The 12,092-nt window shown below is 42.8% G+C and overlaps 1 protein-coding gene across 2 annotated transcripts in view; it reads right to left on the bottom strand.

The window, feature by feature from the left end:
- Nucleotides 1-11,493, bottom strand: part of STX12 (syntaxin 12) — a 49,182-nt gene extending 37,689 nt beyond the window's left edge. Inside the window, exon 1 of one of the 2 annotated variants that reach the window (XM_032301045.1) lies at nt 11,228-11,493. In XM_032301045.1, coding sequence (XP_032156936.1) covers nt 11,228-11,345 — 118 coding nt within the window. In that variant the 5' untranslated portion in view covers nt 11,346-11,493. The remainder of the gene's footprint in view (nt 1-11,227) is intronic. The other variant, XM_032301046.1, reaches the window with a different exon arrangement.
- Nucleotides 11,494-12,092: the final 599 nt, after the last annotated feature.

The following is a 12,092-nucleotide window of genomic DNA, read 5'->3' as shown; positions in this document are numbered from 1 at the left end:
GATGTGACAAAAAAGTCAAGGAAATAGATCTCTTATTGACTGTCTTTAAAAAGTAGAGCATTCCTTAGAAACTCTCTAGAAGTATGCCAAAGTATCAAGTTATTAACTATATCAAAACTTATTAAATAAGCTACAGAGCTATGGGAATTTTATAGAATATGAAAAAATCAATTAATAATCAGCTGTTCTCTGTGTTTTCTCAGTGGAGCACTCTTCTTCATCTAGACTTTTCTGATTTCCTTCATTGTTGAGATGACCTGAATTTGGGGGGTGGAGATAGAGAGAGGTTGAGGAAGTGGGGCTGTTGGGGACATTATAGGGTCATTTGCTAGCTAAACACCAGAATTAATCTAAGCCTTCATTAACAGTTTCTAAATTCCTAAATACTAACATATTTTCTTTAAAGTTTCCAGCAAGACTTAGGTCAGATACCTTAAAACTCAAATCATAAGGACAACAGTGTCGTAGTTTACTGGAACCTAGAGAAGCAGAACTTTTTGTATTTTGCCCTCTAAAACCACCAACATCAGGGATTTGTTCAAAACCAGTAACTCAACGACTCATATATTTTAAATCTAAGAGATGTAACCTTCAGTAAACTTAAAGCACACAAAGGAACAATGTGTTTGCACATATATTTATTTGCCCTTGAGCATATTTAAAATATCAAAAAGAAAAATGAGGCCAGGCACAGTGGCTCACACCTGCAATCTCAACACTTTGGGAGGCTGAGGTGGTCAGATTACTTGAGGCCAGGGTTTCAAGACCAGCCTGGGCAACATAGTGAGAACCACCTCTACAAAAAATTTAAAAATTAGCCAAGCAAGGTGGCGCACGCCTGTAGTCCTACCTACTCAAGAGGCTGAGGCAAGAGGATCACTCAAGCCCAGGAGTTTGAGGCTGCAGTGAGCTATGATCATGCCACTGCACTCCAGCCTAAGCAACAGAGCAAGGCCCTGTCTGAAAATAAATAGACAAATAAATAAAAATTTAAAAAGTAAAGTGATGTTTTTTGGAAATATGTTTACCAAGATGAGTTGAATCTTCTGGCTAACTTGGTTAATGAGAAAACTCCCTTTCCAAGCATTCTAGTAAATGAAGGTTTTACGTTAGATGGATGTGTTACAAGTTTTTGAATGAAAATAATTGGGTATTTCCTATGAAATGTTATATAATCCTAGAAACCAGATGACTAGGCCAAAGGTAAAGACAAGTCCTTCAGTTCTATATGAGCAATTCTGTTCTTTTTAAAGCTATGCCTCATGGTGGCGGGTATGTGCCACAGGCATGGTGGCTCATGCCTGTAATCACAGCACTTTGGGAGGCTGAGGTGGATGGTTCGCCTGAGGTCAGGAGTTTCGAGACTAGCCTGGTCAACATGGTAAAACCTGTCTCTACTGAAAATATAAAAATTAGCCAGGCATGGTAGCATGTACTTGTAGTTTCAGCTACTCAGGAGGCTGAGGCAGGAGAATCGCCTGAACCCAGGAGTGGAGGCTGCAGTGAGCTGAGCTGGAGGCATTGCACTCCAGCCTGGGCAACAGAGCAAGACTCCATCTCAAAACAAAACAAAACACCAACAACAAAGCTAGGACTCCATTTATCCTATCACTGACCTCTCATTTTAAAAAGCACATCCTGGCTAAAACTTATAAAAGAGCATGAAGCAAATCAAATTGTTATACATTACAGCTAACATCCACACTAGGAACTACTCTAAACTGAGAATTCCTTATGTGCTTTTAGCTGATATCAGCAGAATCTGCATCTCCAAATGAACCTTCATCCAAAGCAAAGTGAAAGCAAAGTCAAATTATATTGAAAGTGACTACCACAGAGGTGGGAAAAAGATTTCTCTTCATTTGACAGGATCTAATGCTCTAATTCAGTATTTAAAACAAAACAAATTCAACAACAAAAAATATTATTTACACCAAATGAGAAAATGATAGCCTATGTGGTGCTTATGAAAATGAAGTCATCTCGGTGTTTTACTCTGAAAATTAGGTTTACATTCTGTTTTTATATCACTACAATGAAAATTATCTTTTTAAAATTTTTTTTATTTTTTTTGAGATGGAATTTTGCTCTTGTTGCCCAGGCTGGAATGCAATAGTATGGACTCGGCTCACTGCAACCTCTACCTCCCAGGTCCAAGAAATTCTCCTGTCTCAGCTTCCCAAGTAGCTGGGATTACAGGCGCCCGCTACCACGCCCAGCTAATTTTTGTATTTTTAGTGGAGATGAGGTTTCACCATGTTAACCAGGCTGGTCTCAAACTCCTGACCTCAGGCGATCCGCCAACCTTGGCCTCCCAAAGTGCTGAGATTACAGATGTAAGCCACCATACCCTGCAACCCGACTTTAAAAAATAGCCACTGTACCATAATAATAAAGATCTAAACTAAAGTGAACATGGATATCAAGTATCAAAAGTATAATTTTCCATTATTTCAGCTTCAGAATATGTAATGGTTCTATGTAATTCAGATCATAGGCTCTGAATTAAGACGGCCTATATGGCCAGGCATAGTGGCTCATGCCTGCAACTCCAGCACTTTGGGAGGCCAAGGTGGGAGGATCACTTGAGCCCAGGAGTTTGATACTACCCTGAGCAACAAAGTGAGCCCCTGTCTCCACAAAAAAATTAAGAATTAGCTAGACGTGGTGGCATGTGCCTGTAGTCCAAGCTACTCAGAAGGCGGAGGCAGGGGGGAATCCCTTGAGTTCGAGGTTGCAGTGAGCTATGATGGCACCACTGTACTCCATCCTGGGTGACAGAGTGAGACCCTGTCTCAAAACAAAAAACAAACAAAAAACCACTTCCTATGCCTATGCTTGTCCTGGTTCCGCCACTTCCTAGCAAAGTGATCTTAAGTAAATCTCCACTCCTCTATGCCTTAGTTTCCTCGCCTAAAAAATGAGAATAAGAGAGTCTTCACATGGTTGTTGCGAGGATGAAATGAGATGATACGAAGCTAAATTTAGAACAATGTCTGGCACATAAAAGCACGCAATTAAAGACAGCTATTATTATCAAACTCAAGACCACGAAAAATGTACTTAGCAGTGACAAAATCAATTAAGTACATATTGAATGCCAACTACATCTCCACTGTTGTTCCAGGCACTGTGGCTAAAGAGAAATGTATAATGCAAGGTCTCTCTGTCTCCACAAAACTAACAGTGATCTCTCTGCTTGGGATGACAATGTCAGAAAGCTTGAATTAATTAAAGAATACGTGAGTAAATGCATAACTGTGAGGGAAAACTGCTTGTATTATACATTCAAAGGAAAAACACCAAAATGATAGCTAACATTTCTTCAGCACTTACTATGTAGCAGGCACTCTACATGAATTATCTCATCTAATCATCACAACCCTATGAAGTAGGTATTATTAATTCCATTTTAACAATGAGGAAACTGAGAAATAGGTAAGGCAATGTGTTTATACAGCTAGTAAAAAAAATCTAGCATTCAAATTCTGGCAGAATGAGTCCTAAGCCTGCCTATCTATAACTACTTAACTATAGTGAGGCTAGGGATTCAACAAGCATTAATCATGCCACCACTGGGGCCAGGTGTGGTGGCTCATGCCTGTAATCCCAGCACTTTGGGAGGCCAAGGAGAGTGAATCACCTGAGGTCCGGAGTTCAAGACCAGCCTAGCCAACATGGTGAAACCCTGTCTCTACTAAAAAATACAAAAACGAGGCAGGGCACAGTGGCTCACGCCTGTAATCCAGCACTTTGGGAGGCCAAGGCGGGCGGATCACGAAGTCAGGAGATCGAGACCATCCTAGCCAACATGGTGAAACCCTGTCTCCACTAAAAACACAAAAAAATTAGCTGGGCATGGTGGTGAGATTGCAGTGAGCTGAGATCATGCCACTGCACCACAGCCTGGGCGACAGTGTGAGGCTCTCTCTCAAAAACAAACAAACAAACAAACAAAAATTAGGCTAGGCATGGTGGCTCACACCTGTAATCCCAGCACTTTGGGAGCCCGAGGCATGTGGATCACAAGGTCAGGAGTTCAAGACTAGTCTGGCCAACATAGTGAAACTGTCTCAATTAGAACTACAAAAAATTAGTCAGGTATGGTGGTGTGTACCTGTAGTCCTCCCTACTTGGGAGGCTGAGGCAGGAGAATCACGTGAACCTGGGAGGCAGAGGTTATAGTGAGTTGAGATGGCGCCACTGCACTCCAGCCCAGGCAACAGTGTGAGACTCCGTCTCAAGAATAAATAAATAAATAAAATAACAATAATGTCATCCGATTGCCTACTATGTGCCAGGCAGTATAGTAGACACTTTCAAATATCCCTTTTTTTTTTTTTTTTTTTTTGAGACAGGGTCTCACTCTATTACCCAGGCTGGAGTGCAGTATCATGATCTCGGCTCACTGCTATCTCCACCTCCTGGGCTCAAGTGATCTGCCCACCTCAGCCTCCCAAGTAGCTGGGACTACAGGCACGTGCCACTGTACCCAACTAATTATTGTATTTTTCGTCGAGCTGGGGTTTCACCAAGTTGCCCAGGCTGGTCTTGAACTCCTGAGCTCAAGAGAACCACCCGCCTCAGCCTCCCAAAGTGCTGGGGTTGCAGGTGTGAGCCACTGTGCCCAGCCTCAAACATCCCTTTTTAATAATTCTACTCATTTTATAAATGAGGTTACAGGGAAAATAACCTGCTTGAGGTTAATACATGGAGGAAGAGGGATTCAGTCACAGATCCGCTGACCCCAAAGAGTCCATCATCTTTCTGACTTCACTTTATCTTTCAAAAGTAAAGGAAGCCTGGGTGCCTGAAATCCCAGCACTCTGGGAGGCCAAGGTGGGCAGATCACCTGAAGTCAGGAGTTTGACACTAACCTGGCCAACACGATGAAACATGTCTCTACAAAAAATACAAAAATGAGTCAGGCATGGTGGTGCACACCTGTAATCCCAGTTATTCAGGAGGCTGAGGCAGAAGAATCACTTAAACATGGGAGGCAGAAGTTGCAGTGAGCTGAGATCGCCCCACTGCACCCCAGCCTGGGAGACAGAGCAAGACTCCATCTCAAAAAAAAAAAAAAAGGAAGACTTACTTGCTATGAGCAGGATTTATGCACAACTCAAAGGATTTGTATAATTTAGATAACCAATGAGGTAGGGAGAGGAAAGATACTTAAAAAAGGAGGAACCAAATGAGCAAAATATAAACCCAAATATAGAGTTGAGGAACGTGAAGAAAATAGCCTGCCTAGCAAAGAGTGAGGAGAGTAGAAAATATGGCTAATTTGTGTTAAAATCACAGAGAGTGAAAGCAAGGTGGAATGTTAAGATCTGATTCAGCAGATGAGAGAGCGCCACTGTAGGCTCTTGAGGAAGTGAGCAGTATAATGAAAACAGGACTTTAGACATATTGCTGATAGCATTATCAGTATAAACTAGAATGGGGTGAGACCATAATCAGAGACACTATGAGTATGCTGTTGGAATACAGATGTTGAGCTGATGAAGATTTAAGAGGATGAAAAAGAAACAAAAAATAAAGGGCAAACATGAAAATAACTTTGAAAGTAGGACCTCAAGGATTTTATAATAATCCGTTTTAAAATTTCACCTCTTCTTCCTTTGGGAGACCGAGGTGGGAGGATGACTTGAAGTCAGGAATTCAAGACCAGTCTGGGCAACACACCGAGACCCCCATCTCTCAAACATGTTTACAATTTGCCAGGTGTAGTGGCATATACCTGTAGTCCTAGCTACTTGGCAGATTGAAGTAGGAGGATCGCTAAAGTCCAAGAGTTTCAGGTTACAGTAGGCTTTGATTGCACCACTGCATTCCAGCCTGGGTGACAGAGTGAGACCTCGATTCTTCTTATTTTGTCAGTAAACAAGATCACATCAATTAGCAACATAAATAACAGAAATGTTGTTTTTTTGTTTTGTTTTGTTTTGTTTCTGAGATGAAATCTCGCTCTGGCGCCCAGCACTCTGGAGCCAAGACCTCAGGTGATCTGCCTGCCTCGGCCTCCCAAAGTGCTGGGATTACAGGCATTAGCCACCACACTCGGCCAGAGATGCTGTTCTTAATCCCTTCAGAGTTAACTTTGAGGCCAATAGGTTTCTAGCTATATCTGCCTCAGCATTACTTGCCCAGATGCTTTGTTCCACAGTAAGTCAAATATTTTTCCTCTGTACCCAACACATACTGATAACCACCACTTGTACCAGGCAGTCAACCTCAGCTGTACCTGTAACAACCCACACAGTGAACTGCCATATCTCAGGCTGATGTGCTCAGCAATTCCAACCCCACATCTGTAGTTGCACAGTTTAGAAAAAAGAGTATTCTCTCAAACTTTTAACGGGTACAATTCCTTGCAGGGCTATATGGGCATGTGGGTATATATATATATATATATATGTCTGTGAGCTTACATTCTAAGGGTATATTTGGGTGTGCTGGCTTCTTGGAGATGTTTGGGGATAGGCACTAGCTTGATAACTGAGTAGATGCAATGTCATCCCATCGATTTCAAATTCCCCATTTCTCACCAAACAATTCCAAGGGGAAAATTTCAACTCACACTGCTTAGGGTCATAGGATATGGTAGATACCACACAGTACAAGGGGAAAGAGGCAGGAAGAGTTCCAAAACGGTAGAAATGCCTCATTCATTCAAATCAATTGGATACAATGTATTATGCATCAAGATCCTATGTGATATAATCCCTGGTTACCTCTCTGGCCTCTTTTCCTATTCTGCCTCCCTTTTCTAACTGTACTCCAGCCACACGAGCCTCCTTCTTGCTTTTCTTTGAACACAAAGTCTTTGCTCTTTCCCTCTACCTAGAATGCCTTCCCCAGCTACTCACACAGCTCTCTCACTCACTTCATTCACATCTACTCACTCAAATGTCACCTCCTCAGAGAGGCCTTCCTTGATCAACTAAAATAGTACACCCACCCTCCCTCTTCCCTCACTCTCTATCCACTTTCCCTGCTTTTTCTTCAGAGCATTTATTACTTATTTTTGTGTGTATGTACATATGTGTGTACACACACAAACACAGAGACACACATACATACGCAGTCAGGAAAGGGATTTTATCTCTTGTTCACTGCTTTACCCCAGCACACAGCAGGTGCTCCAAGAATATTTGTTGCATAGTGGATCAACAGATCTTTCATGTTTGGGACTGAGATAAGTACTGGAAATATAAAGATGAATAAGTCATGTCCCTTGCCTCAAAGGAGCTAAAAATCTGGCAGAGGAGATGAACACACCACAAGAAGAGAAAGCACCACAGCTTCAGGTATTTCCCCCACAGAGTGTCCTCTGGAGAGTGAAAAAACAAGTTATTTGCATATTTGTAAACCTGAAATGTTAACTGCTATATCACTGTTATTTATTTATTTATTTATTTTTAATTTATTTATTTAGAGACAAAGTATTGCTCTGGCACTCAGGCTGGAGTACAGTGGCATAATCATAGCTCACTGCAGCCTCCAACTCCTAGACTTAAGAGATTCTTGAGCCTCAGCCTCCTGAGTAACTGGGACTATAGGCACATGCTACCATGTCTGGTTAATCTTTAAAGTTTTTTGTAGAGATGGGGTCTTGCTATGTTGTCCAGGCTGGTCTCAAACTCCTGGCCTCAAGTAATCTTCTCTCCTCAGCCTCCTGAAGTGCTGGGATTACAGGTATGAGCCACTCAGCACAGCTCAGAACTGTAATAACAATCAAAAATTATAAAAAGAAATTGTTGGTCATAAAAGACAGACTAGTTCCAATCCATATACTGTCGTTTGTTAGCAGGGCAACTATTTAACCTTTCTCAGTTTGTTTCCTAACACATAACATGGAAATGATGCCGGTGCTTCAGAGTTGTTATAAAATAATGCAGGTAAAGCATTTTTCATACTGCGGGCACATAGTATGTACTCAAATGTTAGCCATCAATATTACTCAGAGCTGACTTCAATGATCCCCTTGGGCCCAATGCCCAATCAATAGCTAAATCTTACCAATTCTATCACCAAGGAAACCTATCCTTTCCTTTCCTTTCATTTTCACAGCCCTAACTGGTATCTCTGATTCCGGTCTCTCTCCCCTTGAATTCAATTCACACTTTCCTAAAGAATTAAATCCAAGCTCCTTAGCTTAGCATTTAACATCCTTCATGTTTGGGCCCCAATTTACCTTTCAATTCTTTTTCTTCCCACTACTTTCTGGAATCTACCACTCTAGCCAAATTAAACTACTCTTCTAGATATACCCTACGCTTTCCCACTATGATGCCTATTCATTTTATTCCCTCCTGGAATTTTCTTGTTCTCTTTACCTTCAAAGGTCCAAATCTTTCTATCCTCTTTCCAGACATAACTCAAATGCCACAACGTCTTCTCAATTAAAAACGATCTCTCAGCCGGGCACAGTGGCTCATGCCTATAATCCCAGCACTTTGAGAGGCTGAGGTGGGTAGATCACGAGGTCAGGCATTCAAGACCAGCCTGACCAATATGGTGAAACCCCATCTCTACTAAAAATACAAAAAAAAATTAGCCGGGTGTGGTGGCGCACGCCTATAATCCCAGCTACTCAGGAGGCTGAGGCAGGAGAATCACTTGAATCTGGGAGGCAGAGGTTTAATGAGCTTAGATAGCTCCACTGCACTCCAGCCTGGGCAACAGAGCAAGACTCTGTCTTAAAAAAAAAAAAAAAAAAATCTCTCTCTCCCCAGAATACCTGCATGTTATTTATATCTCTTCTATAGCACCAGTCCCTTTCAACTTTATATTTTGGTTATGTGCTCCACAGGTTCCCTGTTGAAAGATCCATGCCAGTTCCAATACTTACTACATACTCAAATAAATGAAGGTTGAAGGCCAGGCATAGTGGTTCACATCTGTAATCCTAGCCTATTGGGAAGCCTATTAAGTAGATCACTTAAGCCCAGGAGTTCGAGACCAGCTTGGGCAATATGGTGAAACTCCATCTCTTTTTTTTTATTTCTTTTTTTGTAGAGATGGGGTTTCACCATGTTGGCCAAGATGGTCTCGCTCTCTTGACCTTGGAGCTACCCACCTCGGCCTCCCAAAGTGCTGGGATTACAGACATGAGCCACCATGCCCAGCCACTGAGCCACCACGCCCGGCCACCCATCTCTACAAAAAACGTAAAAATTAGCCAGGCATGATGGTGCACACCTGTAGTCCCAGCTACCTGTAGGGCTAAAGCAGGAGGATTGCTTGAGCCAGGGAAGTTGAAGCTGCAGTGAGCTGAGATCATGCCACTGCACTTCAGCCTGAGTAACAGAGTAAGACCCTGTCTCAAAATAAAAATTTAAATTGAAACTGTATGTCGGAGCTACCTTTGGGAGTATTCCGGTTAAAATATATATGTATATGTACATATACAATTATCCATCTATGAAGTGGATAGATGGATACATGTTGAATGAATATTTCAGATATTAAAATTAGATTTAGCTTCAACAAGAAAATTTCAGCCTTGAACTAGAATTTTCTGATCTAACCTGTATTACAGCTCCTTCACAAAAGGAAACTGAAACGAAAAGTAGTGTACTTTCTAACCAGTGGTCATATTAATTTTTTTTACTTCTAGATTTTAACAGGCCACATAGTCTTCCTTTCTTCCAAATCTCCCAGTCTCAATCCCTTTTGATCAGAAACTTTCTACTTCTTAAATTCTACAATATATACATTTAACTATAAAAGCAAAGTGAGCATGGGCCACATAGTGAGACCCCATCCCTACAAAAAATTTAAAAATTAGCCTGGCATGATAGTGCATCCCTGTAGTCCTCACTAGTTAGGAAGCTGATCAGAAATTCAAGGTTATAGTGAGCTAGGATCGTACGACTTCACTCAGATCACTGCACTCTGCCTGGATGACAGAGCTAGATTGTGTCTCAAAAAAATAATTTAAAAATATTTAATTTTTTAAAACTTTCAAAAATTAAAAAAAAATTAGGCTGGGCACTGTGGCTGATGCCTGTAATCCCAGCACTTTGGGAGGCTGAGGTGGGAGAACTGCTTGTGCCCAGGGGTTTGAGAACAGCCTGGGCAACATAGTGAGACTTCATCTCTACAAAAAAGAAAATTTTTTTTTAAAGTTTAAAAACTAAAGCAAAGTGATATTCTTTAAAATATAGAATATAATTGTAATTCAGGACTAACTAGTTCTACCTATTAGCAGAGTATACCAAGCTCACAAAACACAATAATAAACAAGGAGGATGATCACCATTCTTTCCAAGTAAAGCTGCTGTTGATCTCCTGTTTATAAGGCTCTAAGATGAATTTCAAGCACAAGAAACACCCTGTATTTGGCTCATTCAGCTACAGTTTCACTCAGACCCTAATGGGGAGGAGGGAGTTTTAAGACAAGCAATACCATTCTGAATTCCACCAACAACTCTACCATGCCTTACTTGCTATGTGGTTGTGGCTAAGTCTCTGAGCTTCCCTGTGTACCAGATTTGTTCAAGAGCAGCTAAGTATGGAAGGAAAACAAAAACTTCATCTGCCTGAAATCAAAAATATACCCCAATTCTTTGTTAAAAAAGACAAAATAATGTAAATTGAAATGTTGTTGGTGAATTCTCTTTACTAAAACAGAAGTCATCCCATCTCTCAAATACCAGTCATTGTGTCTGATTTCCGAATTCATTACAGGAAGAAATGTGTATGAAGTCACCCAAACACATGCACTCTCCACTTCCCTTAATTGAAAGCTGCTGATTTCCGAGGAGCCAGGGGCTGAGCAGAATGTAAACCTAAAGCCTAAATCAGTAAACAACCCCATCCAAACTGGCCTAAGAGGAAAGCGAGGTGGATAGGGAGGAAGGTGGATGACAGGAGAAACTGGGCTGACCACTGCGCCAAGTCAACGCGCTCACAGCTCTCGAGGTGACACACACACCCCTTCCTACCCTCGGGCTGTCAAGTCGGCTGTTTTGGCCCCAGTACTGTGGGGGCAGAACACAAGAAAAGAAACTCGAGCTTCAACTGAGGCCGGAGACCCTAGAGCAGCACGGGCCTGACAGACCAGGGGATGGCAGCTCATCGCCCCCAGGGTGGACAACCCGAGACAGCCCCAGATGTGGCCTCGGCCGTAGCCCCAGCCGGGTTCCACGTCCCGGCAGCCTAACCCAGGCCTGTCCCCGGGACCGCTCCCGCCCCCCAGCTCGGTGCCCCGGCTCACTGGCTTGGCTGATCCGCTGGATGTTGCCGCTGCACGTCTGGATGATGCTGCTGAAGTCCCGGAGCTGGGGCCCTGAGGGCCCCGGGTTCCGGTACATGTCTAAGGGACCGTATGACATGACGAGGAGCTGAGACCTGCTCGCCCTACACCGCTCTCCTACCGGAAGCAGCCGCCAGCCGGGATCCGCAGGCTGACGGAGAAACCGGGAAGAGCAAGGGCGGGGTAGGAGCTGAAGCTGCGTGCGCACTAGCCCCACCCTCACGCAGCGCGCACGCGTCATCCCAGCCCCGCTCCATAGTGCGCAGGCGCCGCTGGGACTGGGGCGGGGACTGTAGCTTAGAGACAAGACGACTACCGTAGGCCTGGGGATGCAGGCCGGGGCGATGACGTCACCTAGTTGGGGGCTGAGATTGGATGCGCTTGGGTGGAGGTGGTGTTTCTCGCCAGGGCACAGTGACGAGAGGCAAGAATATTCGATTTACATAAAACTGTACCAGATGATCTCAGCCCTTACATCCTATTCTCTTCTGAGAATTCAGGCCCAAATATGGGAGAATTCAACGTTGAAACTCAGACCCGGAATCAAATCATAACCCGAAATTCCTCTCTACTTCCATTCCCCAGGGCTTTGGTAGTAGTTGCGGTTTCCAAATTGCTTTCAATTCTCCCTCCACCCCTCTTCTAATCTACACAATAAAATAATAATGTTTATTGAGCACATACTATATGTGAATCCTCACCGCAATTCACTTGTTCATAAGATCTTTCACAGCATGGGACGATGCTCTATCTATATTTTTATCATCAGACTAGATAACAGAGAGTCGGTTTTTTAAATGTTGAAGTAAAGTAACTCATCAAAGTA

This window comes from Sapajus apella, unplaced genomic scaffold, assembly GCF_009761245.1.
Source record: "Sapajus apella isolate SASKATOON/1434 unplaced genomic scaffold, GSC_monkey_1.0 scaffold43, whole genome shotgun sequence".
In the NCBI taxonomy this organism is placed as follows: domain Eukaryota; kingdom Metazoa; phylum Chordata; class Mammalia; order Primates; family Cebidae; genus Sapajus; species Sapajus apella.
This window is presented reverse-complemented; position numbering and strand designations above follow the sequence as displayed.